At 49.4% G+C, this 27606-nt stretch overlaps 1 protein-coding gene across 1 annotated transcript in view; it reads right to left on the reverse strand.

Annotated features, from left to right (window-relative positions):
• Window positions 1–235: 235 nt before the first annotated feature.
• The window catches only part of RIMS4 (regulating synaptic membrane exocytosis 4), a 57753-nt gene continuing 30382 nt past the window's right edge, over window positions 236–27606 (reverse strand). The window contains exons 2-6 of the mRNA XM_032198162.1: window positions 23369–23510; window positions 11850–11962; window positions 11100–11201; window positions 10682–10821; window positions 236–8088 (exon numbers count right to left, since the gene is read on the reverse strand). Coding sequence (XP_032054053.1) covers window positions 7870–8088; window positions 10682–10821; window positions 11100–11201; window positions 11850–11962; window positions 23369–23510 — 716 coding nt within the window. The 3' untranslated portion in view covers window positions 236–7869. The remainder of the gene's footprint in view (window positions 8089–10681; window positions 10822–11099; window positions 11202–11849; window positions 11963–23368; window positions 23511–27606) is intronic.

Below are 27606 nucleotides of genomic sequence, written 5' to 3' on the forward strand. Positions count from 1 at the left end.
TGCAGGTCCCCTGGTGCGCCCCGTGTGTCCAAGCAGTGCCCCCAGGCCCTCCCCTCCTGCAGGCTCACAGCTTGGGCTCCCCTGGACCCGGTGGCACCTGCATTTCCCTGGGGATCCTCAGGCTCCCCTGATCCCACATTGCTCACAAAGCTGCCATTGCCATTTGGGGTCAGAGACAATCCTGGTGGCAGCCGAGTGCAGAGACACTCCATGAAACACCTCCGACACACCGCAGGAAAAAAAAAAAAAGGTTTTTATTGTCACCATTATCAACGTTTTCATTAGCTTAACACTGAATTGTAAATCACTCGATCGTTACATATTGTCTGAATAAAACCTACAGACAGGAAAAAAGTACAGCAGAACCCTCTCCGGCCACAGGCGCGGCACGCCGCGCTTCGGGCACCGCGCCCAACGCTTCCACCCAAGGCAGCCCACGCACCTCGCAAAACACCGGGCACGGGACACGGGGGGCAAGCAGGCTGCCTGGCTCCATCGCCTGTGTTCCTCCAGCCCCGCAAGGTTAGATCTCAGCAGACAGCGTTAAAAACCTCCAAAAGGTTTTGGAGCGGGTTACAGAGCCCCCAGAGAGCGGGATCAGCCACCCCTGCTCCTACAGAAAGGCGAAAGGAATGGGCAGCAACCGCTCAGCGCCCCTGAAGCGATGGGTTTGTGGAGCAGCTCACAAAGCACAAAGGTTGGGCCCCAGGGGAGCAGCCCCGGCCCCGAGCAGAGGCCAGCTCTGCAGCAGTGCCCCGGGCTCCCCGCGGGACGGACGGCTCAGCATGGGAGATGCTTTGGGCAGCCTCGTCCCCACGGGCTGCAGTAAGGCCTCGGGTGGAGAGGGATGGGGAGCATCTGGGGGGCAGCACAAAGCAGAGGCTCCTGCCTGTCCCTGCTGTCTCCTGGCCGCCTGCATGGTGTGGTATGTGTTTGACCCCCAGCTCCACCCAAGCACGGCACGGAAGGACCCCCCCGGTCTGAAATGCCACAAAATAGAGCCGGGACACGGATCCCAGGCGGGTGGCAGGCCATGGCAGTGCTGTGTCAGGGGTCTCAGGGGCAGGCGCTGCGCCCCCAGCACGTCCTTCCCACCTGAAGCAGGGAGGCAAGCCCAGCACAGTGAGGCTGAGGGAATGCACCGTGGATTCGCTCTTCCTGGCTCCAAAGAAAGCCCAGAGCAGCTCGAGGGCCAGGGGATGAAATCACAAAGCAGAGACCAGAGAGTGGCGCTGGGGAAGGAACCACAGCCCCAGAAAAAAACCTGCTGCAAGATTTAACAACCCAGGCTGTGTTTAGGGGGACCTGGAGCCCTCAGGGGGCAGCCACCAGAGCTTGTGGTGCCCAGGTAACTTAAAAACGAGCCACTGGAAAAGCACGTGGGCTTCTGCAGCAGGTGTGCTTCGATTCCTCCCTCTTCTGCCCACGTCCCTGCTCAGCAAGCAGAGCTCGCTGCTGCCCCTGGGCTGTGTCCTTCCTGCAAAGCAAAGCCTTCTCCTTCCTGAGCCAGGGGTCTCAAGCCCAAGCGAGGTGCCCAGCGTGCTGCATAAATGCAAAGGCTGCCTTTACGCTGGCCCAGCAGAGCGGGGTTTAACACCATGACTTTGGTTGTCATTTTAGCTTCTGGGAAGTCATGAAGGGAAAAGCGTTCGGTCTCAGCCTCTTTGTGCTGGTGCTCTGTAGAGGGCTGGTGCTGGCTCCCTCTCAGCTTCAGCTGCTAAAGTGCAAAGGACCAAATGCTACACAAGGAACTGACCCTGCTCCTCTGCCCCACCGAGGATGGGAGCCACTACCGAAGGGAAGGGAGGGCAGAGGGCTGCTGGCACCACTGCAGGTGCCTGGCAGAGCCTGATGCTGCTGCATGGTGTGCAGTGGGGACTTGGCATGGACTTGGGGCTGTCTGGTCACGGAGAGAAGTCTGGCAATGTGAGTTTAAGACTCAAAAGCCACATTTAGAGAATACCGAACCGCTGACAAATTCCCAGGGGAACTACCACATTCCCTGACTTGTGCTGGGATGCGCTTGGCAGCCAGGCAGCCCCCAGACCCAGGCAGGGCGCAGCAGTGCTGAGCTCAGCTCAGGGGCTCTGCCATGCAGGGGTCACAAGCACCCCGCAGGCAGGGGCAGTCTTGGCTGCACACACGAGGACACCACTAGAACATGCTTTGGGTGTTCACTGAGGTACACGTGGAAAGGATTTCAAAGATCGTCCTCTTTTCTAAATGTTTGGCTCAAATTGGGGAGCTGCAATTTGGCGTTAGGTGCTTGCCCCAGGTCTCCGTGCGTCCCTCTGCATTACTAAAGGTGCTTTAAGGTCTGGTTGTTTTCCCGGGCTACTGCTGGCACTTTGCATTTACACAGCTCTTTTTGCTCTCCAAGCACTTCAAAAATGACTGGGAATTATTTCATCACTTCTTGGGGCTTCCAGCATCACCGCTGTCTGCGTGGCTGGCCGCCTGGAGCACGAGGCAGGGATTTCTCCTATGGGAAACGCTGCGAGGAGCCCACAGGCAATGGACTGGGATGCTGGTTTGAAGCTCTGTTATTTTATGCACTCATCAATGATAGAGCTGCCTTAAAATCCATTATCCTGATCCTGCCACTTTGGAAAAATCTGTAGACGAGCCCAGCATTATCTGAAGACTGGCACAGAACAGCCTGCTCCCGTCTCACATGGCTGGGATATCCCCCCGAGCCTCTGCAAAGGTGCAACCTTCCTCTGCCTTGGGTGGAATTTTCTAACGGAATGGACAAATACCATCTATGAAATGGACAAAACAACCCACGAAGCCTTTAAAGAAGAGCAGCTCAATCTGCTGCTCTGAAAAAAACTCCCGTTAGCTTGCCCCTGCCATCCCGAGGAAAACAGGCAGCTACTGGGCAGAGTTGTGTGGCCCCAGAGTGCAAAGGCTTTTTTTTGCTTAATCAGGGCTACAGTGGCAGTGGGAACCATTCGTATTGAGTTACAAATACTAAATAGCCTAAGAAAAACAGGGTGCTTGAAACAGTCGTCGAGTTCATACCGAAAGGATTTGTTAACTCTGTAGTACGAAGTCACCTACAGCTGCTTCGTCCTTCACCTAGGAGAGATCTCATGTCGCTGGGCACACATACTCACAGCGAAGTCTACACGATGGGTATTTCTTACAAGGCAACAGCCCAATCTTCCTTTTTACAATCAAAGTTCATATGGATCTTTTTCAAAAGTGATGGAATTAAGATTGAAGACAATTATAAACTGTATCAACAATATGTACTACAGCCTGCAAGTCACAATCTGTGCACACCAAATGGAATAGATTATTGCTTGTTAGCCTATTAGACTTTCTTTATAAAAAGATTTTTATACAGAGTACAGGATTATGACAAAACTAGCTAAGTTGTTTTCATTTTGAAAATACAACATCAATTCTTTTTCAACAAAGGCTTGAATAGTAGCTGAGATTTAATGAACAGTGACAAATATTTACTAATAATTTAATGGTCAGTTTGAACAGAATTTCCTGTAGGACTCTTTTCTGGTGTTTATTTACATATGCCTCTTTTCTTGTGGAAAAAAAAAAAAGTTGATAAAATATAACAAGGAACACAGAAATCAAAAGAATGAGTAAACTCCATACTGAGAACATTAAACAGTTTTGAAAACACTAAATTATGCTATCTGTTAAAAAACATACATCATTTGGTCTTTAAAGAAAAATATTTTTCCTGCTTTAAAATATTACTAACAGCATGTAATAAACTAACTTAAAATGAGTTTCATAAAAAAGTTGTCTTGCTGTCTAAACATTGCTAAACATGCTTAGGTTGAGATTCTGTTAACTGCCTCAACACCTTAAAAACAGCTCCTCTACAGGAACTTGTGATATTCTGACTCCAGAAGACCTGCAATTTAGAACAGTACATTGATAAAGGATCCAGTAGCTAGAAACATTAAATATATATCATCGTTCAAAGCAAAGAAATCTGCAATATTCATTTAAACAACCCATGGCCAAGTGTTGGGGATGTGCTCGGCAGAACAGCGACGTCCCCCGGCCCCTATCCTGCCGTGGCCGTGCGGAGGCGGACGCCTGCACGGTGCAAAGGAGGCACAGCAGCCTGCCCCCGGGGCTTTGGCTGCAGGATGAGGACCCTTGGATTTAACTGCAGAACGAGGACCTCGTGTTGTCTCTGTGGCATCCCAGCTGTGTCGGGGCAAAGGGAAAGCGACACCAGGAGAACATCACACGTGCACCTGAACAAACCTGGGCTCACTGCGGTCACGGCTGCTGTCTGCTCAGACCACAAGGTGCAGGGAGGGACACTGGGGAGAGATCACTGCTCTCTGAGATGCTCTCAGCGTCAGGATTTCCTCGTTTTCCATAGTAACAGGAATGCAGGAAACATTTAGGGATCAGCTCTCCTTTTTCTTTTCCTGCAAGCAACCTTCCCGTTACTATTGAGATGTAGTATTTTGTGCACAAGGCTCAGGGAACCAACCTGAAGCTGGGCAGGTATTCATCTCTCCTCAGTCTCATCCCTCATCACCACTCACAGACCAAACGTATTATCACGTTCAATTATTTTTATTTGGTTGTTTGGCTTTTTTAAGTCTCCCGCTCTCCCTCTCTCCCCCTCCCTGATTATAACTAACAGCTAGACTCAGACACAGGAGAAAAACTCAGTCAGGACTTCTAAAGGGGACCAAAGTTTAGTTTTCAGCTGCTCACCATCCTAGCAAGCTGCTACTTTTTACACAAGCGCACTGATAATCACAACTATCACATTACAACACCTTAGACAGAAACTGGCAAGTCAAATTTGAGGGGAAAAAAAAGCTTCTGTTTTATGACAATAAACTATCCCAAGCCTGAGACTTGCCTTGGATGCTACACTGGGGGGTCTTTAAACTGATGGATAACTAGAAGATCTTTATTTTTCTAAACCATGATATGACTTGGTCAGCTCAGGAATCGTGGGCATGAGTGAAGCAAGAATTTAGGCTGGGCAGTACTGTGCAACTTTACTGACCCCAAACTCTGCGCCCCATGGGCACTCTGAAAAGGGCTCCTGTGAGTCTGTTGGTTTACGAAGGGCTGTTGGTTTTGTTGAGTCTGTTTGGTTTATTTCTGGACTCGCCAGTTCACATGACTGTGCTGTGCATGGCAGCCAGGGATTGTAACGTTCACTTACTGTGGAGAAACAGGACTTGGAAGTGACTCGAAACAAAAGTGAGAATCACTGGACGATGGTCAACCATGGAAAAAATGCAGAAGAAAACCGTCCAGAGCAGACTGCTAAAACTGCCTCCAAACTCAGAACCTGAGATGTTAATCAAAGTAACACAAGTGGAAGCATAACTTTGTTTTACCCTGACAGTGAACTTTCAGCATGATTAAAAACATACGGAAGATAGTCCTCGATGTGAAGTAGTCCTCTTTTAACAAAACCTATCGACTTTGAGCTTGCAGAGCTTTTGGAGGGATGAGATACAGAGACACGTTACATTTGCCAGGCATAGAGGAACTGAGCTTTTCAACGGAGTCATTAAATAAAGTCATTTTTTTTTTGGCATATATAGTCTTCTACTCCCCGTGAAAGACTGCAAAAATGTTGCATTCATCTCACTGGACCCAGGAAAAATGTGATTAACTAGCTGTTACTAGTAGGTAATGTCCAAACGATTGCCAACATGAAGTTTTCAGCATTCCTTAAGACAGAAGCCCTGTTACTCAGTTACCAGGTTTGGAATGTACCCGGAGCTCCCCACGGTCCTTTTAAAGACGTAGTTATTAAAAGATCCAGTGCTACAAACCACTAAATCTACCTAATCTATTCTAGTTCATACACATATTGTACAATATTGCCTAGTACTCACTACATACCAAGAGGAAAGGATGCTGACTTAAATTACAGTAAATGTGCTTTTTCTTTTTAAAATAAGAGAGCCACGACATAGTTTGATCAGCATGCAACAAACTTTCTTCATCTAATATATAGAAATTGTCTAATACGATTAGAAAAAATAATTAGTGAGAGGCCAGAGACATATTTGATCAAGGAAATTAAGAGATTTATCTGAAATGCTGAGGCTTTTGCCACTTAAGACTCAAAAACCTATTAATTCTATGTCCCTTCTCCTCCTTCCCTCTCCTTTGTAATTATATCATTTTTACAGACATTAAAGTAAGGCCTATTATTTTTGCATCTATCCTGCAGTTTATCTCAAAATAATTTAAAATGCCATAGACAAGCTTGGACCAAAAGCAACTGCTTTTACCATCCACTCTACACTCATGCTTTTATTCTAACGAAGCCAAGGTCCGCATGCAGAAATAAATGTTCAGTATTCCTCAACGACAGGCCAAGAATCTGCTCCCTCCTGAACACGACATGGGACCTTCACTATTAAATCACAGTCAAACATCTCCAAAAGCTCATTTGGAGACCACAGCCATCAAATCCTCATGAAGACTATGAGAAAATCTAGCCAGAAAGGGCCTTTTAACTGGAAATCGTTGGAGATTCTCCATTATTTTGGCTATTCAGTGTTTTCAAATAGAAGTTTTGACTTGTCTGAAGGATCTAGCATGCCTTACTCCAGCATGTGACTGCTGACAACAGCTGCTGTAGCTCAGCAGCTCAGAGAATGTGCGTTACTGGGTTCATCTACGAGACTCTTTTACAGCTAGCGTTGCACTTAAAATAACAGAATATACATGCTGTGACCACCAGGTCTCCAGACTCCTCACCCACTACTGCTCCATACTCTGGGGACAACATCTCCTCTCTCAGGACACTTGCCAATGCCTGTGTATTACTGAGATTGCCTACAGCGACTTTCTTTCCTCAAGGAGGATCGTGTGCCCTCCAGCACCTTCTTGTCAGATGACAACCTGAGGTTTCTTTCTTCTGTACCCAAAGAAATCTCAACCTCCTCTCCCGTGGCAGAATAAAACAGTCCTGTTTCAGGTCAGGCAATAGCACAACAGGAAGGGCAGCATCTCCAGCAGATATGTACCAGCACAAAGGAGATGAAAGAAAAGCAGGAGAGAGAAGACATTGGGGCTGAAGGATGCACAGCAACGAGGGAGTCAGTATAAAACCTATCTCAAGCAGCAAGTCTGACGTTCAGCTCCCACTTCTAGTGCTTTTTTACTGAGCAAAATTGCAGTTAATTAGACTGCTAAACTCGAACTCTGTTCAAACTGTCTGGTCTAAGTAGGCGCTTATTCTCCCACCAAGTATGCTTCATCAGCAGTGGCAGACAAGTAACGCGGCAAAGACACTTGCTGGTAATTTGGCACAGTTTGAAAACACAGCAACGACAGCGTTACAGTTAACGTGACTCACTGACGTGGAATTGGTACTTAAGGGTTGCAGGTTTCTTTCTTTTTCTTTTTTGTAAGAAGAAAGATCTCAGAAAAAACAAATGCTTCCTCTCAAACTTTCTACTCCTGCTCTTTTTAGGTCAGAAATTGGCCTCTGAATTTTTCAGGTACTGTGAGAAAGAACCTAAGAAATTTGTAAGATGCACGGTTAAGCAAAATGCCTTCCTTACTCCCCCCATACTCTTTCAAATGCTGCAACTTTCCAGGGTTAATACTGATCTGAAACAAGGGTCCAAGAATGACAGCGAGAGAAGTGAAACAAGAGGTGTATGTCTAATTTGACAACTAGGACTCATGCCCCATGGCACCTCCTCCTCGGACGGAGAGGGTACAGCGCCCTCCCCCTCGTCTTCTGTCTAAGGTCACTGGTTTATCCTCCTCTTCCAGCTCCACGAGAACTGATTGAACATGCATTGCGCTTGAGGTCAGAGTTCCAGCAAACAAAACCTTGACAGCATGTTTAAAAAACAAAAGCAGTTCCCCCTTCCTTACTCACTAAGACCTGTCACAGCAGGGTCCCACTGTGCTCTCCAGGGAAAGCTGTGAGGACTGACGCAGGAGCGGGCCCGTAGTGGGATCTACCATCGAGGAGGTTGGGAAGAGCTTGTACCAGCCAATTGCTAAAGTTGACAAATCCAGTTCTTCCAGGAGGACCCTGGCGACTCCCATGAAGTGCTTGCGCTCCATGCGTCCGTAGTTCCCCCAGACTATCACCTGAGAAACAAGAGGGGGGAAGCACAATTAATTCTCAGACTTGTACACCTGCTTGGGAAGCAGCAATCTGATCAGAGGGATCAGAGGGATCTCTGTGCATTCTGTTTACCCAACCTCCTTGGGCTTTACTAGAGTCTGGGAAGAGCAGAAAGTTTTACATGGGAAGAACAGAAAGTTTTACACTACAACAGGAATACACTGGTATATGCTATGCTGTTGGTGACGTGAAGTTGATGGTTTTACCTTTGTTTTAAGCACAGCTTTACAAATCTGAACGTTACCAGACTTTTTTTTTTTTTTTCTCCCCATGAAAAATAAAAAATAAATGAAAGCACGTGTGGATGAAACACTCTTCTTCTGCTCTAACTGCTGGACAAGGCAAGTGTGTGCACAAGGTGGGAAAAGGGAAGGAAGGGCTCCTGGTCTGGAAAAATAACCCAACAAAAACCGAGTAGGGCAATAACTTGGGCCAAGAGCCAACCATTTGAGGAAAAGTCTGTGTCTTAACATCCGCACTCAGGCCTCATGGCGTGTGGCAGATGGCCATGAGGCACGGTCACTCACCTGGAGAAAGGGCAGGAGCCGAGCGCTGGCAAGCGGGACTGGTGACGTAAGGGGCACACACGGGGCAGCATGCGGGGACAGCAGAACAGGCTGCCGAGAACGGCTTGGAGACGCAGAGGAGGGTCTAATGAGAGAGCTGGCAGCCGAGCAGGGGAAGCTGAATCACACTTACGACACGATGGAGACCAGTGGGTGGCACAGATGTAGTGAGGGTCATGGGCTTAGGCATGCTGGAGGGCTGCGTGTGGCCGAGTGGCCCTACGTGGCTCAAGACAAAGGTGACGACTGACTCCAGAGCGAGTTCATGTTCTGAAGACGAGAGGATGAGGACGATGGGTTATGATGGTGACTAGGGATCTCTGGCTAATCCTGAGAGCTTCTTTCCCTAGGCTCCGAATAACCAGAATATTAGAGATTTCTGTAAAACGAGGTAGGAGAGACATCAAACGTCAATGTTTATGTCAGCACGGGATGGAGCAAAGCACTGAGGAAAGCTGGGTTGGTGGCACAGCAACTGGCAGAGAGCCAGGCTCTTAATTTTATTCCCTTTTAGTAAGTTCCAACGGGACAGTGCAAGGTGCAATGAGACACTGAAACCGGTCCTTAAGACAAACTGGAAACCACAAATGGAGCAGGGCACAGGACAGCAGAGCTGCAAAGAGGCAGGCACAACTCCACCCCTCTTTGCAGCAGGGCTGCCCTCCTGCACCAGGGCTGCTGCCAAGGCGAGGACATGGCGAGGATACTGCTTGAGAGGCTCACAGAGGACGATATACTGACCGTTACTGCCTGCTTTTGGGTTTCTGCTGTGCCTCTGCCTGTAGGAAGGCAGCAGTCTTTCTGACTGAGTGGCAAAGCAGGGCAGAGGCATTTCTCACTGTCCTATTACAAAGGTCTATTGATAAAAGCAAGATCAAGGCAAAGACTCGTGAGAACCCTCTCAGCCATGGTTGTGTGGCAGAAGGTGAAATGGTGGCGAGGGAGACCCAGCACTGGATCACCCAGGGGACCATTTCCAGGAGCAGCTGGGCTCTGCCAGCTCACACCACCCCGAGCTGACCTCCTTGGAGACTATCTGGAAAATGCTGCTCACATATCTGAAATGAAGACTAATTTATGCTTCATACTCAACTTCCCATCCTTGTTGAGGATAAAATCCGTAGTTCTTAACACCTTCAACACCTTTTGTGAGCTAATTTCTAGGTACTTTAGGCTGCCTGCCTTGCTTCCACCTTCCGTGTGACAGCACTGTGGCTGTGATCCACAGAACTCGGGGTGAAGGCCCACACGGCAGCAAGGCTGCAGGTAAGGAAACCCAGACCAAGCCAGGCCCTACAACATTTCAGTCAAAAACGTGTGCTCTGCCTGCAGCAGGGGAAAATGCTTCTGATCGAGGTAAACGAAGAAGAGTTCACTAAGGAGAAGGATCAAGTAGATTAGCTGGCAATTCATATGCCAGCAGAGGTAAGCAACAGAAACTCACAGGTTAATTGCATCAGTATTCCCAGTGGATTTTAGCCAGGGTTTGTTGGATGGGAATGATTTAGGTACGAATTAACCAATGGCATTCACTCTTTGCCCTGGAAACATACGTACAGGATTGAAAACGTGAGTATGGCAGAGAATGTATGGCAGGAAAAGAACAGAGGTAGAAATAGGTAGGATATGTGACTGGGTGATGGCCAAAGCAGAGTGCTCTGAATGCAAATAAACACAGAAGAAACCTATGGTGCAAGGCTGTTCAGCCCCTACGGATACTGTCTATCTCCTAACTGGAAAACAAAACAAGAACCTTTTCCTGGGAAGCAAAGAAAGGGAACCTTTTCCTGGCAGGGTATCAAATAATAAACAGTCTGAGCAAGAAAAAAGGTTTTTCCTTTTGTTAAGTTCAGACAGAGCGCATGTAGTTCCATGAAAGCATTATTAGCTTTTTCTCATTTGTGTTATTTATCCAGATTCTTTGCCAGACTTAGTATATTCCAGCACAGGTGGGAGAGAAAGAGACAGACCTGAAACCCACTCCTCTTACCTGTAATACCTTGCCCTGAGGGCTCTCAGGAAACAGTAACACCTGATTGTACAAAGGGTCTAAAGATTTGCGGGCCACTTTTGTCTTCTTTTTCGCAATGCACACACCGTTCTCTAACAGGTAGGCTTTGATGTAAGCAGCTGAAAAAAAAAAACCAAAAACAACACAAATATGGTCAAATATGAAAAAACCTTCATGCTCACTTTAGACAAGACAGAGTGCCACGTCTCGGTCTCTCTTATTCCCAAAGAAGGCATGTACAGCAGTGAAAAGATTTGCCCAGCCAGCCTTATTTTCCATACAACGAAAATACTGCTTATTGCCACAGAAGCCAAGCAGAATACAAAATTTTCCTTTTCACAAGCGTGACAGGAGGCTGAAGCTCAGTGAGCTGTTATAGGAGATCAAAGCACACTACCTGGCAGTGTTTTGGAGCCGGGTTTTGGTGTCAGTCCTCGGGCCTGAATGATATCCACTTCTAGCTGCCCGTTTCGCTCTTGCAAGCCAATTTCCACATCCCCTAAACCAAAATGTCAGAACAGACAGAACACTTTCAAAACAATACGTTTGTGGGCTAATAAAATGTTAACAAACAATCTTTGTGTCATGCCCACTATGAGCTGTAAGGAACCGTAGGCCCTAAGTGCCTGATCTCCTCCTGCTTCACTCTGCAGAAGCTCTGCAGTGATTCAAACCCACATTTCCAAAAGCAATCTCTAATTTCAGCCCTTTAACATGGCTTTGGTGACTCAGTCTCATACTCCTCAGTGGCAGCAAGCCTCCATTCTCTCCCAAACTGGAACACCCAGAGTTGCAGGCTGCTTGGGAAAATGCAATTATGGTATACGGTAAGAAAATCTGTATAGAGCCTGATGGGCCTTGGAGGGCAAACAGAAAGATGCACAGGACGCATTTTCAGGTTTTTAGCTGCGTTTTGCTTAGTCTGTGCCTTTCAGCTCTGGTGGAGGAAAGCATAAAGCTGGTGCTCCCCTGCTAACGCTGTACTGGCAGCAATCAGCAAACCCTCGCAGCCAAGCCTACTTGATTTAACGCAGAAACAGAGCGGAGGAGTGGTAGAGCAGCAGCTGCTGGACGCGTTATTAGGTGGCCGTAGGAGTGGTCTGTTCCAGATTCAATTTAAGCCACGTAAGATCTCTGTGTTCCTTACCCATCGAGGTGGTGGCCAAGGTCTGACGCCCAACAAATTGTGCAGGGCCCATGCTCCCCAGGAAGTCACTAAACTGCCCAGCAGATGCCAGATGGACTCCACTGAAATTCAAGCTGCAAAATAAATGGATTTTGGCAAGTGGTTAATTTGCATTTTAAAGCAACCCGGTAACTAAAGAGCCTGATTTAATATATCCTTGAAATGAATGGCATCTGCAGAAGCCTTTTCCCCTGCAAAGCTCAGTGATTTCAAAGGCAGTTTTGTTACATGGGATCCATTTAAAATCCTTTTCCTTGCGGAGGAAAAAAAAAAAAAAAAAGAAAAAAAAAAGGCAACGATGGTTGCAGTCACCAGTCGGCTGGTACTTATCTCTAATGAATCGTCTGCAAGGGCACATCTCTGCCATCCCAGACCCACGTGCAGCCTGTCACCTCTCCCAGGGAGCACTGCCATCTGAGCAGCTGCTTGGCGTGGTAGCTCTCCTTTCCCACCCTTCAGTTTTGGGAAGGAATTAACACAGCTAGAGTAGTAGCCAGAGGGGAGCTTAGGGGTGCTGACATCCATCCCCTTGGGACGGAATCCCCCATTTCTCTCAGACACACACAGCAACTCACCTATTTCTTGACCAGAGCCCTATTTCCTATCACTCAACACCGGAGTCATGCCCACTGGGCGGTTTTGACACCTGCTTCCACCAGCAGCCCGCGGCACAGCCGCTGCAACACACGGCAGGAGGTTTGTGGGGTTACCCCCGCTGCAGCGCCGGGTTTGCGTGCTGCCCCCCGGGGAAGGTGCTGCGCAGGGCAGCCACACAACGTGCAGCCCCCGGCACTTCTCCAAAGGCCCCTGGAGGGGGGCATTCCCCACACAGTGACACAGCTCGCTGCTTTGGGAATTAATTCCTTCGAAATGAACGGGCGAGGAGGGCCACATGTTCCCTCCAGCTTACCCTGGTGATGAAGATGGGGAGAAGCCCTGCCTCCGGGGAGGGCTGTGCACTGCGGGCTCACAAAGATCCATTGAATCCCCCCTGCAAGCCAGTTACATTTAAAAGACATTAAAAAAAAATAATCAGCCTTTTTTTAACCCCATTCACCCAGAAGAGCGGTAATTTCAGGTTGAGGTTTCAGCCCTCATTAGCTGCTCGCAGCCCCGGTCTCAGCCTGCCGGGATATTTATTTACTCCCCCGAGGAAGGCGGCGCACAAAGCTCAGCATCTGCCCTCCAGCTCCTTACGAGCCACCTTGTGCGGAAAGGAGGAGGGAGGAGGGCGCCTTGGCTTCCTACAGGCAGCCTTGGGATGGGCTCCGAGCGGGGCAGACTTCCCCGAAGCCTCCCTCGACTCAGCGCTTCTTCACCCTGCATCCACGGCGTGCACCAGCACCCCAGGTGGTACTCTGAGACATGACAGAAACAGCAGGAGTTATAATTGGCACTAATTGCGGAGAATATCTAAGCCTGTTCTCAGTGTCACCGACTCCTCGCAGGCACAGGGTGCGTCCCCAGTGCCACCGTCTGTCCTGCAGGGACCCCATGGGTTCAGGGTCCCTGTCCCACTGCCCAGCTCTCCCCATCCCCAACGGGGCAGCCCCCAGGAGCAGCACCCCGAGCACAAGGCACAGAACAGAGATCCTGGACCTGTCATGCACTGGGGACAGATGCGTGCACACGCAGGGCTGCTGAATCTGCAGGGACAGGGAAACACGACGGGGGAAACAGGGGAAGGGGGAGCGGGCAGGCTGTGTAAGGCCGGTTATTTGCCCATACAAGGAGGGAACGAGGGAGCTCTGCCACACGGGAGACCAGCGAGGCTCCTTGACCACAGTGAGCCATCTACAGAGGGTCAAAAAAGGATGAAAAGTTGCGCTTGGAGAACCTAAAATAGTTTGAAAAACAGGAGATCCGAAAGAGGAAGACATGATTCAGCAGGGGATGAAGGGACTCTCAGCCAGAAGGTAAATGTTTTCTTTATTCTCTTCAACTCGTGGAAGATAAATGGGCACAACTTCGGTCTCGCTCCTACCCCGGGGAGTACGTGACCTGAACGAGCGCGTAAATAACCAGCTGGTGAGACACCTCGCTCAGGGAAACGCTCACCGCCGTGCTCGGAGCAGATGCTCGGTCTCATTGACAAGACGCCCAGGGTTAGGGTAACAAAGGAGTCCAGCAGCAAAGCCTGGAGCTGCAGGAGCCCAAAGCGAGCTCAGCCTCGGGGCTCTGTGAGTTCCCCGTCCCAAGGGCAGGGCTGCGAGGCAAAACTTGGCCAGTGACCGTGGTGGGGACACGGCTGGGAGAAGCCCACCCGCAGAAACCCCACTTTCTGCTCACTGCAGGACAGCAAGGAGAAGCCTTTCTGCCCCCCAAGGACTCCAAATACTTCACCACGTGCGCCCCATGGGGCTGCTTCCCATTACCTGTGGGGCACAGATTCACACTGAAGGCTGATGCCAGTATTTGGCAGGATGGCACAGGGTCCTGCACACCGGCACACCCCTCCAAACCACCAAATTAGAGCACCCCTTAATGGGGCAGCAGATGCTGCAGCTCCATCAACCATGTTCCAGCACGGAGGAAAACAGCAGGAGCACGAGAAAAGCGAGGTTAAAAAAATACAAAGCACCAGAGAGAACAAGAGCTGCTGGGCTGGAGGTGAACAACAGCAACTGGAAGAGCTCGCAGCAAGACCTATGTCACTGCTATCTCTGCTCAGACTCAGAAGTCGGAGGGTTTGGGACTACCTCGAAATGATGCGCCCTTGTCAGAGCCACTTGGAGCGAGGGGCAGGCCGCAGGACATCGCTACCCGGACAGCAGGGCCATGCTGCAGGCACACGGCCTGGCTGCCCACCGCCACTGGTGAGGAGCAGCTGGGAGAAGCAAAGCTCCTGTGCTGCTTCGTACCGTGAGGCTGATCTTCAGAGGGATGGCAACAGCCCCTTTCAAACCCCAGGCCAAGGCAAAGACTCGAGCAGTCTGGCTGCCAGCCTCAGTCAGGGGGTTTACCAGCACTCAGTACCACATTAGACAATTAACGTTCCCTCATTTTGTTATGTTTAGCTGAGGAAGGAAGATACAGGGAACTGATTCTTTAACAGATCATGCCATTAGCTGGTGGGACTGCCAGTTACGTTGTACAGAGGCTGGGCTTTTGCAGCCCTGCTTTAATAGGCATCAGAAACACCAGCTCTGCATCAGGCTGCTGGGCTTTTAGTGATTCTTGGACATCTCTTCGGGTATGGCCAATAAACCTGGAATGGAAACAATTTCTGTCTGGAAAAATCATAAGCCATCTCCAAGAAAGCTCTTGCTTCTCCCTGGAGAGGAGAGGGGGGAGAGGAAAACACAACTGCAGACATTTAGCATGCATGGGAAGAGAAAACAGCAGGAACCACTGAGCTGCACCGGCTAAATTTAGGGTGCTCAAATCCCGCTCGCTGAGCTCCGTGCACCAAGTGCTCGGCGAGGAGCTGGAGTGAGCAAGTGAGGGGGGCTGAGGACGGTGTGGGCTGGAGTCTGTGGGACAGACCCTCCCCATACATTCAGCTGCTGTTTCTACAGCTGAAGCAGGGGGGAAGAGAGCTCCTTCAGCGCAGCCCTGGAGAGCGCTTGGGCACCCACCCAGCCTGTCCCGGCCCCGACCGCTTCCCCTGCTCGCTGCTGGGGTGGACACGGTGCCCCCTCAGCATCCCCGGGACAGGGCCATCACCCTCCTTGCACGAGGAGCTTCTGGCCCCGACAGGCCTTTCACATTTGTTCCACCACCCAGAAGAGAGAGCACAGCACTCTTTCGGTCCCATCACTTAAAGCACGCCCCGGCACACCGCACCCTTCCTTCTCCCGAAACGCTCCACCTTACGGGCAGAAAATGCTACTGTAACCTGGTTATCACCAATAAAGGATGTCTTTTCTATTTCAGTGTAAAGAGAAGTGCTAAAAATAGCTTGCAGGAATAAAGAGGGAGCATTTTACAGCTGACTTGCAAATAGCAACTGTCATAGCATGGCCCTGGGGAGCGGGGCTGCTGCTACGGAACCGAACAGCAGCGCGCCGAGAAGGATGAACAGGTGACACGTGTCAGCCTGCTGGGGAAGGGCACAAATCCTCCACCCAGAGAGCACAGCCCAGCCTTTTGGGCTGGAAAGAAATTAATTGTCTCTTCTTTGGCCCCCTGCTTTCGCTAGCCATGATTCATGGGCTCTGCTCTGCCCCAGCTGAATGAGGATGGTTTTAATGAAGTTAAAGATTAGGGGGTGTGCGGTGGGATTGCTTTTAAGTAAATGCGATTCTGTTACTGACCTGAAGGCACAGGGAGGAAAAGGACACCTCCAGGCTGTCAAGGACAAGCACAGGACATTGTGCTCGAGCACCTGCAGGAGGTGAGGAGGCAAAGCAGAGGCAGCAGCATAACAGAGCTCAGGATGTGGTTGATCCTGGGGTCTCTGAGCCAACCAACGCTGTCTCTGCCGAGCAGCATCAGCAAAAAAATGCAGTAACATTAATTTTGTTTGCACAGGTATCAGCTGCGCCCTCCAGGCTCAGTACCAGCTGCAAAACCCAATTCAGATGGATGGATAAGAGCCATTTGCAAAGACCAAGCCAGGAACATGAGCCAGCTACCGTGGGTGCCTCCACGCCACGCTGACGGCATCACAGCACCTGCAGCACGGACACACCTCGGGACCGCAGGGGACAATCGCTGTCCTTGCAGTCGCTGGGACACCCACGAGAGGGAGACAAGATCCCACAGCACCGCCTGCAAGGCTCCAGCTGGAAGGCAGAGCGGGGAGCCCAGCCCTGCCCGCTCCAGGCAGCCGCAAGCAGAGCCCGCATGCAGCCCCTGCCAAACGCACGCCTAGTTCTCACTCCCGACCTCATGAAAAAGGTGACTGCATGAAGAGTTTGTCTCTTTTGTGACACGTGTATGTGTAAAACAAAATTGCGTGTTCACAGAATATGAAGAATTGTGTATTCAGGCTGGAGCTGAAATTGCCTAGTTGGTTTTTTCTGCGCATTTTTAACAGCAGTGAGAATTCCAATGATTTAGGAAATCTGCACAGCAGTCTCTGAAGACTGCACTCCTGTGATGCATGCTGCAGGTCGGGGCACATGAAATCTGTCCTCTTTAGTGTAACTGAGGAGTGGCTGAAGGGCTCTTTGCCAGCTGCTTGCTCCTCTGCTCCTCGGAGGTGGCAGCATTGCCTGGGCTGCACTCACAACTCACGCGGAGATCACCCCGCAGTCGGTTCCGTCACAGCACGGCTGCTCTCCCTCACGTCCATTCCGATGGAGAACTAGCTGTAACTTCGCTTCTAAACCAGTCAGGATTTGACTGACTAGAAGGACAGTGCTTGTTTCAATAGCAAGCAGTGCAAGGAGGACTCGGAGCACCTGTGCAGATTCCTCTCCTCCTGCATCCGTGGCTGTGCTCAGCCTCCGGCTCACCCCCACCCCTTGTTCGCTGCACATCAGCATGCACAGCGTGCATCTGCACAGACACGTGCAGGGAAAACGTATCATTAATTTCTACCCTTGTCCATGTGGAGTTTGTCTGACCTCTTTTCTAAATCTATTTTTAAATCGCTTCTGGGATGCTGCATGCCAGGTACCGCCGTTATTCTGCTGCACAGGGCTGCACAGTCAGCTTGTCAGGACGTCACAGCACTCGTATGAAATAGGATAGGAAACACCTGCACAGGTCACCCCGTCCACAGCCAGGCCTCGAGCCAGAGCAGCTTCATGCACATCATTCATGAACCTCTTCCAAAAATCACCCCCAGACAATCTGTCTCTGGGTTTTACTTTTTCCTTCCCCATCTCTTCCCAGGCAGCCCTCAACACCATTTTTTGAGCTGTCAGTTAGAAGCACAAGCCAGCCTATTTCCTTTCCTTTGCCCTCGATACAACACTTTGCGATTCTCTCCTACAAGACCTTGGGACTGCCCTCAGTTGCCCCAGCCTGTGACGGCCACGTACCGGCTGCTGTGTCCACACCAAGGGAAGGCAGAGCGAGGCGTTGAGCTCCCCTCGCAGCCCTTCTGTCACAGAGCTCTGGCACAACCAGGGCTGTTCTGAGGTGACTCCGTGTCCTCTCCCTGGGCCCCAGGCCCCGTTTCCATCTCTCAGTACAGCTGCACATCCCGACTCCTGCAGCACTGCACCTCTGTGGGGTCAGCACCGCGGGTCCTCGTGAAGCCTGCAGCCTCACCACAGCCACCCCGCGCCCCCGGAGAGCAGCTATTTTCAGAAGACAACATTTTGTCTTCTGCTTTTTGTGAAGTAGTCGTGCTGTCCACACAACCACCTGTTTGCCATCAGCTCAAGCCTTTAGAAGTAATCCCCTCCTAAAAGGGGAGCTCCTTCCACCACCAGTACATACGTGGAATTTGTTTGGGCATTTCTGGGGTTCAGAGAGCACTGATCTCTTCCTGTAAATATTTTCTAAAAGACTTGTTCTCATCCTCTTAGTGCACAAAGGGGTAATTAATAAGCAGGTTACCTGAACACAGCCATGCAACTAAACATGCAGCAGTGGCTTGAGCTGCGTGGCCGAATTAACCCATTTGCTATATATCCAGCATCTCCTGCAGGTGGAAGTTGTTCTGCCTTTAAAAACTGGGCCAGCAAGACGCACTTCATCCAGAAGAACAGGGAAAAAAGTCTCCTCTGAGAATGATAATGTATTCAATAGTTATTTTATCTGAGCAGAAAGAAGACATCAGAAGTCCAATTTCAGAGAGCAGGAGCGCACTGCCTCACAATCGCACTCATCCATATTGGATGTTGAGCTCTTTTAAATTGCGTCTAACACACACAAAAGCGAAGTCACTATCTATCAGCTGTGGAGGAAGGCACAACTGGTTAGTTTAACATTCATTGCCCCTGCCTTTAAAATATTGACAGTGCATATCAGGCATTATTAATGCACTGTACATCTGACTGTAGCGTCGTGGGACTGGGCACACGGCCCCGTGCCTTGTCCAAGTGGATGTGAGTGCTGCAGGAGCCTCCACGTTGGCAGTGAGAGGCTTTGGTGAACACCTGTCCCCGCAGCACCTAAAATGAAGCGAACAGCACCAACTGCACATCTCCTCCCAGGCAGGCAGCGTTCCTGTCTCTGCCTCCCAACAAGCTCCGCTCCCTCTTGGCCACTCCGCTTTCTGCAGCATTTTTAGCACCGTGACGTACTGTCTTATGTGCTGTAACACCCTGTACTCCCTTTGTGTATGGATCCTTCTGCTCCGTGAGTTCTGCCACCTAAGCTGTGCTATAAAAAATAGGCAGGGAATTATGTACAAAGACCTCCCCCATTCCCCACCTCGCCAGGCAAGCTCCGGTTTTACAGACCACAACTTCTCAGGCACATTGAATAAAAGATCCCTGCCGTCAGGGAGCAATTTTGCCTGCTCCTCAAGAGGTTCCTGCAGGTGGGATTCACTGCAGTCAGTCTTGGAAGTACAGCTTTCAAGGCTGCGACCTCTCCAAGCCACGCTGGTCAAGCTTAACAGCACAGGAAGGTGTGCTGCTGGTGAAGAGGCCGATGAATTTCTCAGTGTGCTACAGGAACAATTCTCCGTGCCTTCCCTGGTTTCCATCGAGACCTCTGGGCCTTGATTTCTTGCAGCCTGAGCTGTATTAACACTTTTTTTTTTTTCTTCTTTTAAAAGACTCAGATAAAAGGAGAGCCCTAGAGGTGATTTGTCATAAAGGAGTCTGGAAGTTCCTCGGCTGCAGATGTTGAAGAAGAGGCACTCACTGAACAGCTCCAGCACGAGCCTTTAGGATGGTCCTTGCTGGACAGGCAGGCTCATCTCAGAAATTGCACGAACACATCTCTAAGTGTTTGCTGGTCATCACCTGCTGGGCTTTTCTAAGGTAAACGTCACCTGAGCTCTCTGTGACCATCATCTCAGCAGCAGCCAGCAAGAACAAAAAACCTGTCAAGTGCCACACATTAGGGACTGGGGCCGCTAGCAGTCTGTTGTTCCAGGTCCCTTTTTGCCTTTCTGCTCCATTTTCAATAAGAAAAGTGTTTGGCAGGAGTAAGGCACACCTAAGTCCAGAATCTGTCGCTTGCTGAATGTCACACATGGTTTTGTGCAGCTGCATCAAAACGCAGCCAAAACAAGAGGTAGGCTGTGGGAGCCAGGACGGAGCGGGAGCCCTGCTGCATCCCAAGGGTTTGTTGGGGAGTTCCTCCTCTGTGCTCAGTGTTATCGCTGGGTAATCTTGGTGTTGTCCTGAGAGTTGCTATACTGGGTAGCTGTCCTCTCAGGCAGGCTGCCACATATGTTCTCAGAAGAAAATACTGCTGTAGGGATTTGTAACCAGAACCAGATTGGGCTGGGTGAATTACGATTGGAAACACGTCTGTGTGGGATTTATGGGGGATGAAGAAAATCAGACCCTGAAGTGAAAGATCAGCCCGTAATAGGAAACAAGTCCTAGAAAGTGTTTAAAAAGCAGTCCAAGAACAAGTTTGTTGTGCAGAACAACCTAGAAGGCGCAGTGAGGGCTTGACAGATGGTGTCCCTGGTGCTTCCTCCCCGCAGCACCCAACCAAGCCTGGCAGAGCACCCAGATACACGAGGCTTGGCACCTGCACGCGGGGTGAGAGAGCTGGTGAGAGAAACCTACAAGTCTGAATGGCTGAACACAGTTTTGTTTAAAATAAATACCACCTTTCTCTTCTATAAGGGCACACAGTGAGTTTTATTACATTAATTTCCTATACTGGTGCACAACTACCGTGCAGTACAAAAACTGCATAATACAGCTGGGAAAAAAATGAAATGGGGCAGTGTGAGACATTGTCAGCACTTACTGACACGTCGTAGGAGTTTAAATTCTGGGAGAGTCATCTTTCAGACCCGCTAATCTTCCATATACTCCAGTCTTTGGGTAAGACCCTGAAATGAGTATTTTCTTGAAGGAGGGCCTAGGGGATCTGAGAAGTACATCCCTGTATAATAAGCCTTCCATAAAATGATCCAGATTTCAGGCAGTCTGGTGCTCACACTATAAGCAGAGCTGCTCAGAATCATGCAATACATAAAAGTCTTCGATTGTGGTTCTTTGCACTTGAGCTGAGCAGCTGTAGACAGCTCCTTGCAGGAAACACGACAGCAGTCCATCAGCATCACTTTTCAAGAGTGTGTTTGTATGAGAGCAGGTATTTAAGGCCTTCTGCAGCAAAATTTTACATAAATGTTTGGTCGCTTCAGTGTGCCACCTTTGGAAGTTGTCCTTTTAGCCCTTAAACTGAAGAGGATTATGAAACTATACCGAACTTTGGAAACAAGCCCTTTGGAAAGACGATGTTTTAAATGAATTTTCTTCCCACATCCACATACCAAAGAGGTGCACGGGCAGGAAGAAGTAGGGTAACCTCGTGCTGCTGGAAACCAGGTTTTTGACAGACACTGCCAACAAATGTCTCTGACCAAGGACTATCTGCACCAGTCAGAAAGCCAGCATTAAAAAGAAAATAAACTTGCCACAGTTAATGGAGTCATCCGAATCCTCATTTTGCCTCCTTGGGAACACAGCTACAGCAAACAAGAGAAACCAACAGAAATCTGATTTAGTTGAATACATTTCTGCCCCTCGAGGCTATTCCCCCAATACTTCCTTTCTTTGCAATGGGAAAAGAAAGCGGAGAAACTCTCCTGCCACCATGTTTCAAGAGAATAGAGCCCTCTTTGCTCTTTGTACTCTCAGCCCCGTTTGCTTATCGCTGGTGGTTCAGGCAGATAACTGCAATTCCCGTGGGCTCTCCAGAGAGCCCAATTATCCCACCTAGGAACAAAGAGTCCAGGAACGACTTATCACACACTGCAGAGAAGTGGGAGCAGAAACTGTCCCATCCCTGGCAGAGGGGCTGGTGAGGACGTTCTGGCCACGTTTGAGGCTTGAATACCAACCATCAGGCTTGTTCTAATAAAGACATCTGGACTGCAAGACAGGATTTTGACTTCTTTGTTGCACTGGTAGCTACACGCAGCTTGTCCTCAGGGTAAAACAGCACTCGGCCGGGTGCAATATTTTATTGGCAGAAATACTCCCTCTCCAGGAAAGACCAATCCAAGCAGCCAGCATGTGCAAGGACAGGACACAGAGAATTACACCCCCTTCCCAGGAGGATAAGCTATGTAAATATAAAAAGAAAAATATTCTGCTCTGCACAAAAGCAGATTCTTGCCCTGCATTGCCAAGGGACCGAACTTAATCACTAATCCTCCGAATCTCGTAGCAGAGGCAGAACTCCAAGCCACAGGACTGTGGTGGTGTAGAAGGAATATTTCCCCAGAGACAAGGGCTCACGGAAGAGATAAGGTACATCACAGCTCCGGAGTGACAAGATTGCTATCGCAGCCTGTGCCTCATTACTATTTCCAACCTTCAGCACAGATCTATGATGCCTTTCCAGGATTAGCCTACTTCCAAAGCTAAAGAAAGTAGCTCTTAATTTACAGCCCGTTACTTATTTAACACCAGAATTGCATTAATTATTTGAGGGAGCCTTTGGACTACCCTGGTATTTTAGCAGCACGGTGTACTTGGAATACCTCACGGGGCTAGGGAGAGCGCGCAGCGAGAAACCGAGTGTGGTACATAAGCAGGACTCATTTTAGGTACACAAACATTTTAGTCTCACACCTACAAGCATGGAATTTGATTATATATATATTGACTGCCCCTTTTTAAATACTGTTTTGTTTTCTTATGTTTTTATTTTTTTTAGCCTCTTCAGAGATCCCATGAATGGCCATCTTAATAAAATTACGATAATCTCCATCTATGGCTTCAAACAATGGAAACAGAGAAAAGAGAATTGAAGACAAGTCGGTCCTTGAAGTTATGGACAATGGATCCACTGCTTTGCATTCAGTTATAGGGCCTAAATGCAATAGGAGGTGTTACAACCTTTCTTGGGGTCAAAAAACAGTTCTAAAATACATTTTTTTAGGACACTAACTCAGATGAAACAGAAAAGAAAGTTTGTTAACAAAACTTCTAACCACGGTTTCTAAATAAGTATTTTTAACTAGTGTTTCTAAATATGTACTTTGATATCAGAATAATTATTTCGCTACTTGCATCATTTTTATCACCTTTGCACATTTTTTTTTTTTTAGATATTTTTTGTTTCCCAAAGCAAAAGGCTCTTTTGAAACAGGGGAGACAGCCATTGTGCAACATTAAAGATTGCCGGCTTATAATTTATTACCTGTAATGGGCCTCAGCTATTCACCCTGAATTATTCTTCTAAAAGCAAAGCTGTTAAAAGTAATGGGTATCTGCTTCAGCTCAGAATAATGAGGACACTAAAAAAGTATATAAACAGCTAAAGGATGTGCCAGCTATGCAGGCAGAGAGACCTGCTGTAATTGAATGGGCAGTACACCTGCAGCTGAGATGAGTCTGACAGAGACATCGTCTATCACACTGGAGGAAAATTAATAGGTGTAAGAAGAACTGAGCATCCCACAAGCGATTACCCAGATGCTTTCAGTGACTTACTTTCCCTCGGACCCGTAGCTGTTCATGCTGTCCTCGATGGACTCGTGGCTGGCTTGACGGACGGTCCGGCTGGGCATTTCGACAGCCAGCCCCGTTTCTGTGCTCCTCTGGATGGCTCCCTTGAGTCTCCGACCATCCCCATCTAGGAACAAAAGGGGAGAAGAGGCAGTCAGTCAGCTATTGCTCTCCCAGCCTTTTGCAGCAGCAGAGTCAAGGAGAAGCAGGGAAGGTCTTTCAGAAGCCCAGCCCGGCAAGCTGGCAGCCAGGCAGCACTCTGCTCTCACGCTGGGTTTTGTTTCTCAGCCCTGCTTCAGCAACAGCTCCCAGCCGGCTCTGGAGCTAACCCAGAGATCCAGCAAGCCAGGGCCCAGCAGATCCTCCAGATACACACACCACCCTACCTACTTCAGGCATTTGTACCAATTAATTATGCATCGAGCGCAGGTGCACACAGGCACGCGAGCTGGCTCTGTGCGTAACGCTACCCAATTTGTGATGACAAGCAACAATAACCACGGGCAGACTGAGGTGTGCAGCTTGAAAAAGCCTGGAAACACTCCTTAAATCCCACACTGACACCTCTGGTTGCACGGAGCAGCTGAGAGCCACAGCCCATGGTCAGCACTGAAGGACCAGCAGGGATGGGTAAGGCCAGGCAGCACCAGGAGTGCTGCGAGGGCAGGAACCGTCCCAGCAGGGGAAAAGCTGGGAACAACCAAAATATTCCCTGATGCTGGCACCTGGAATGGCACCAGCAGTGGAAAACCCCGCAGAGAGGCCTATTCCCCTTTGCACACCCCCTGGGGCAGCGCAAAGGGAATTAAGCAGGCTCTCTTCCCTCCTGGGTGCAACCTTGAGAGGCTCAGCCCTCTGAAATTAACAGTTGCTATTTCCATCCTCCTGCTCCAGCAGTCTGTTTCTCAGAACAAGCCACGTTATGTAATGAGCATGTAATGAATACCATTACTATTAATTGCTTTAGCTGGTGCGAGGAAGCTCCAAATTCCATCCCACATACAGTGCTCATCCTGCAACACATCATCTGCAAGTTCTCTGAACAAAGCTCAACGTCTAAACCCTTTTAAAGGTGCCTATCTGTTAAATCCGGATTCAGGAACAAACCTCTAACCCCCCAAACCTCCTGATTATTTCTATTAATTTACTTCTTGTTACACGGCAGCAGCCTCCCTGATGGCACCGAGGAGAGCGCAGTGCTGCAAAGCCACACGGCTCTCAGAAATCTGCCAGTCTTCAAGTAGTGCCCAGCAGAAGAAATGACCCAGCTCTCCAAATATTAAAGGAAATAAGTCTTTCCCTCCTACTTTAGAGAAATATGCGGGTAACTGTACGAACCTCTAAAATATGCAGAACACTTTTTTGTGCAGCGAGCCGCTTGACTTAAAAATACTTCTCTTTGGGGCTTAGCGTAACAGGCACGTTTCAAATCACTAAGATACCAGAATACTTCCAATTCCACTTCTCGAATTTTAATTGCAATGAAATGCAAAGACAGAATTTCTCCTATAAGCTCAGCCAGAAGTCCCTTTTCCTCCAGTATCCCGAGGTTTCCGACCGGGTAACCACATCGGCCCCCGGGCTCTGCACCAGCAGCTGTCCCCACATCTGCTGCAGCACGTATCCGTGCGTCCCTGTGGGCTAAAAGCTGGGACACACATGTTCTGAGTTAACGTTAACTACAGCTGGGATTGTTTGTGTGCCTGCAGCAACGTATGAAGCGTGTCGCATAAATCAGGAAGACCCACGAACATAAACCAGGTATTTTTTAAGTGCTTCCAAGATCCAACCTTGGGGCAAGAATATTAGTAAAGGCACCAGTAAAAGCAAAGCCTCATGAAATGGCCTTACCTATTTCCCCAACCACTGCAGAGTAGTTGCCTTTGCTGCACCTCTACAAGCCTTGTGCGGTTTGCTTGGAGCCTCTGACGGGGTTTCTGGGTTCCTTGCAGAGAGCACCCCCAGCCCTGCGGACAGACTCGATGGGCCGTTTCACTTCTGTCTCTCACTGACCTCCCCAGACAGCCTTTCAGGCACCTCATCCACCAGTTCCCAGCCCTCCTCCACACGAGCACTCTCAGCACGCTCATTCTGCTGCACCCTGGAGGTTTGTTATTACTACAACCCGGGTGGGCAACCAGAGCCAAAGCAACAAATTGACAAATACATAGAAAAGAAAGGAAAAACATCCAGTAGCCCAGCTATACAACATCTGCTTAAAAAAAAAAACAACATCCTCTAGGTTATTTCTCCAATCTAGTTAGCCATGCCTGGAGACGTGCAGGCTTACATGGCTTGATGAGATGTCCACATCTGGCAATAAGACAGAGGCTGGGGGCCAGGCAAGGTGCTCGTGGCTTTGCATCACCCGGAGCTGGAGGCTGGGGCACAGCCACCTGCTGCTGGGCACTGGGGACCAGGAGGGAGGGCAGGCGGATTGCCTCCTGCTCTGAGAAATGGGATCAGGAGGGAGGGCAGGCAGGCAGACTGCCTCCTGCGTTGGGAGCCAGGCGATTCCAAATGCCCCTCACTCGCTCTTCCAGGCCTTCTGCAAGTGGGTGGTTTTCCAGTATTCCTGATCACATTCACCTCTGTGACATGTAGATGTTCTTACTTAAAAGGGAAAAGGAAAAAAAGGGGGATTATGGTACTGGGGAAACTCTGGGAAACCAGCCAGGAGCAGGTCAGATGCAAAGGATGAGCTGTGACCGCAGTGACGAGTCCTTCATCCCTCCCTCCTTTCCCAGGTAGGAGCACACATGGACGGCTGCACCCAACAAACCATCCTCAGTTACTCCACAGAAAGGTTTCCCCAGCCTTGTTCCCCTTCACCTTTTTGCCAGAAGCTTCCCTTCAGCAGAAGGGGAGGAATGTGACTTGCCAAAAAGGCAAGCTCCCACATCACTGCCGCCCGACACCCGCAGGAGCACCACAGATGCCATCAGAGATGGGATGCAGGGTCCTGAGCTGCTTAAACCCCTCAGTGAAACCCTACCTGGGGTTGGCACATAACAAAAATTTACGTTCCTTCAACTCCCTCAGCTGGGAGAGAAGACCAGGGTCAGAAGTAACATACCTGGAAAGAGTCAGCACAAACCTGCATTGCCTGCCTGCACACCGAAAACATTTTGCAAGCAATTGTCTGCTCTTAGCAGCCTCTGGGCAACGTGGAGCATCGTGCCGGGGCAGGACCTCCTCCCTTATAACCCAAAGCCTTCAACTCCTTTCCAGATCAAGAATGTAAATGATCAGCCCCCTGTGAGCACTGCCTGGCAAACCCATTTGTCTCCATCGCTGGTGCTACCTGGAACACGTTGGAGTGGTATTGACGTTTCCTGCAGCATCTCCGGATTTATTCCCTGCACCTCCTCCAATCAAGCAGTAAGCCGCGAAGGGTAAGCAGCTGATGGAGCCTGCAGCACAACACGCAGCTGAAGAGCAGAGCCAGGCTCAGAATGACCTTGGGAAGAAACATTTTGCCTCAATTCCCAAGCTGAGGGCACCCCGCACCTCGTGGATGCCGAGGACCAGAAGGGAGCAGCAGACATTTCAACAGGCTTTCTGCCTTGACAGCAGCTCGGACCAGCCAAACAACTTACATTTAGCTAAAGAATATCTTCTAAAAATGTACCCACTCCGGCCTGGAAGAGAGAGAGATGGAGAATCTGCCATTTGCCTGTGCAGTTTATTTCACTGCCTGACATTTAAAGAAGTGACTGAAGTTTGCCTGGCTCCAGCTTTTCGCCATCAGGTTTTTAATGTCCTTCTGCACCACGAGGGCTGCCTTGTGCTCTCGCTGAAAGGCTCTTCTGCAGCGTAGTCGTCACCTCTCAATCTCTTCTGACAAGTTAAGCAGACTGAGCTCTTTATGTTTCTCATGCTCTGGCATTTTTTTTTCCTCTTGCCCTTGAATCATTTTAATGACCTTCCTGGGTTTTAAACACCCTGTTGAGAACAAGCGTGTCGGAATTGAAGACTGCATTTTATTGCAAAAAATAAAGTACAAAGGTAGAATTCAGCTTGTACTCCCATCTTCAATGCTGCTCCTTGCACCTCCCGAAACCCCAGTAAGCTCCTGGTAGAGCATCACGCCTCACTGATGCTGTGCAGCCCTGCATGCCCTGCTGGTGTGGCCTTGGAGAATTTTAAAATGTAATAAAAAAAAATAACGAAGACAACTTAGGAAACAGTCCATGCAGCTCTATCCAACTCTCCCACCCTCA

Source organism: Aythya fuligula, chromosome 16, assembly GCF_009819795.1.
Source record: "Aythya fuligula isolate bAytFul2 chromosome 16, bAytFul2.pri, whole genome shotgun sequence".
Taxonomy (NCBI): Eukaryota; Metazoa; Chordata; class Aves; order Anseriformes; family Anatidae; genus Aythya; species Aythya fuligula.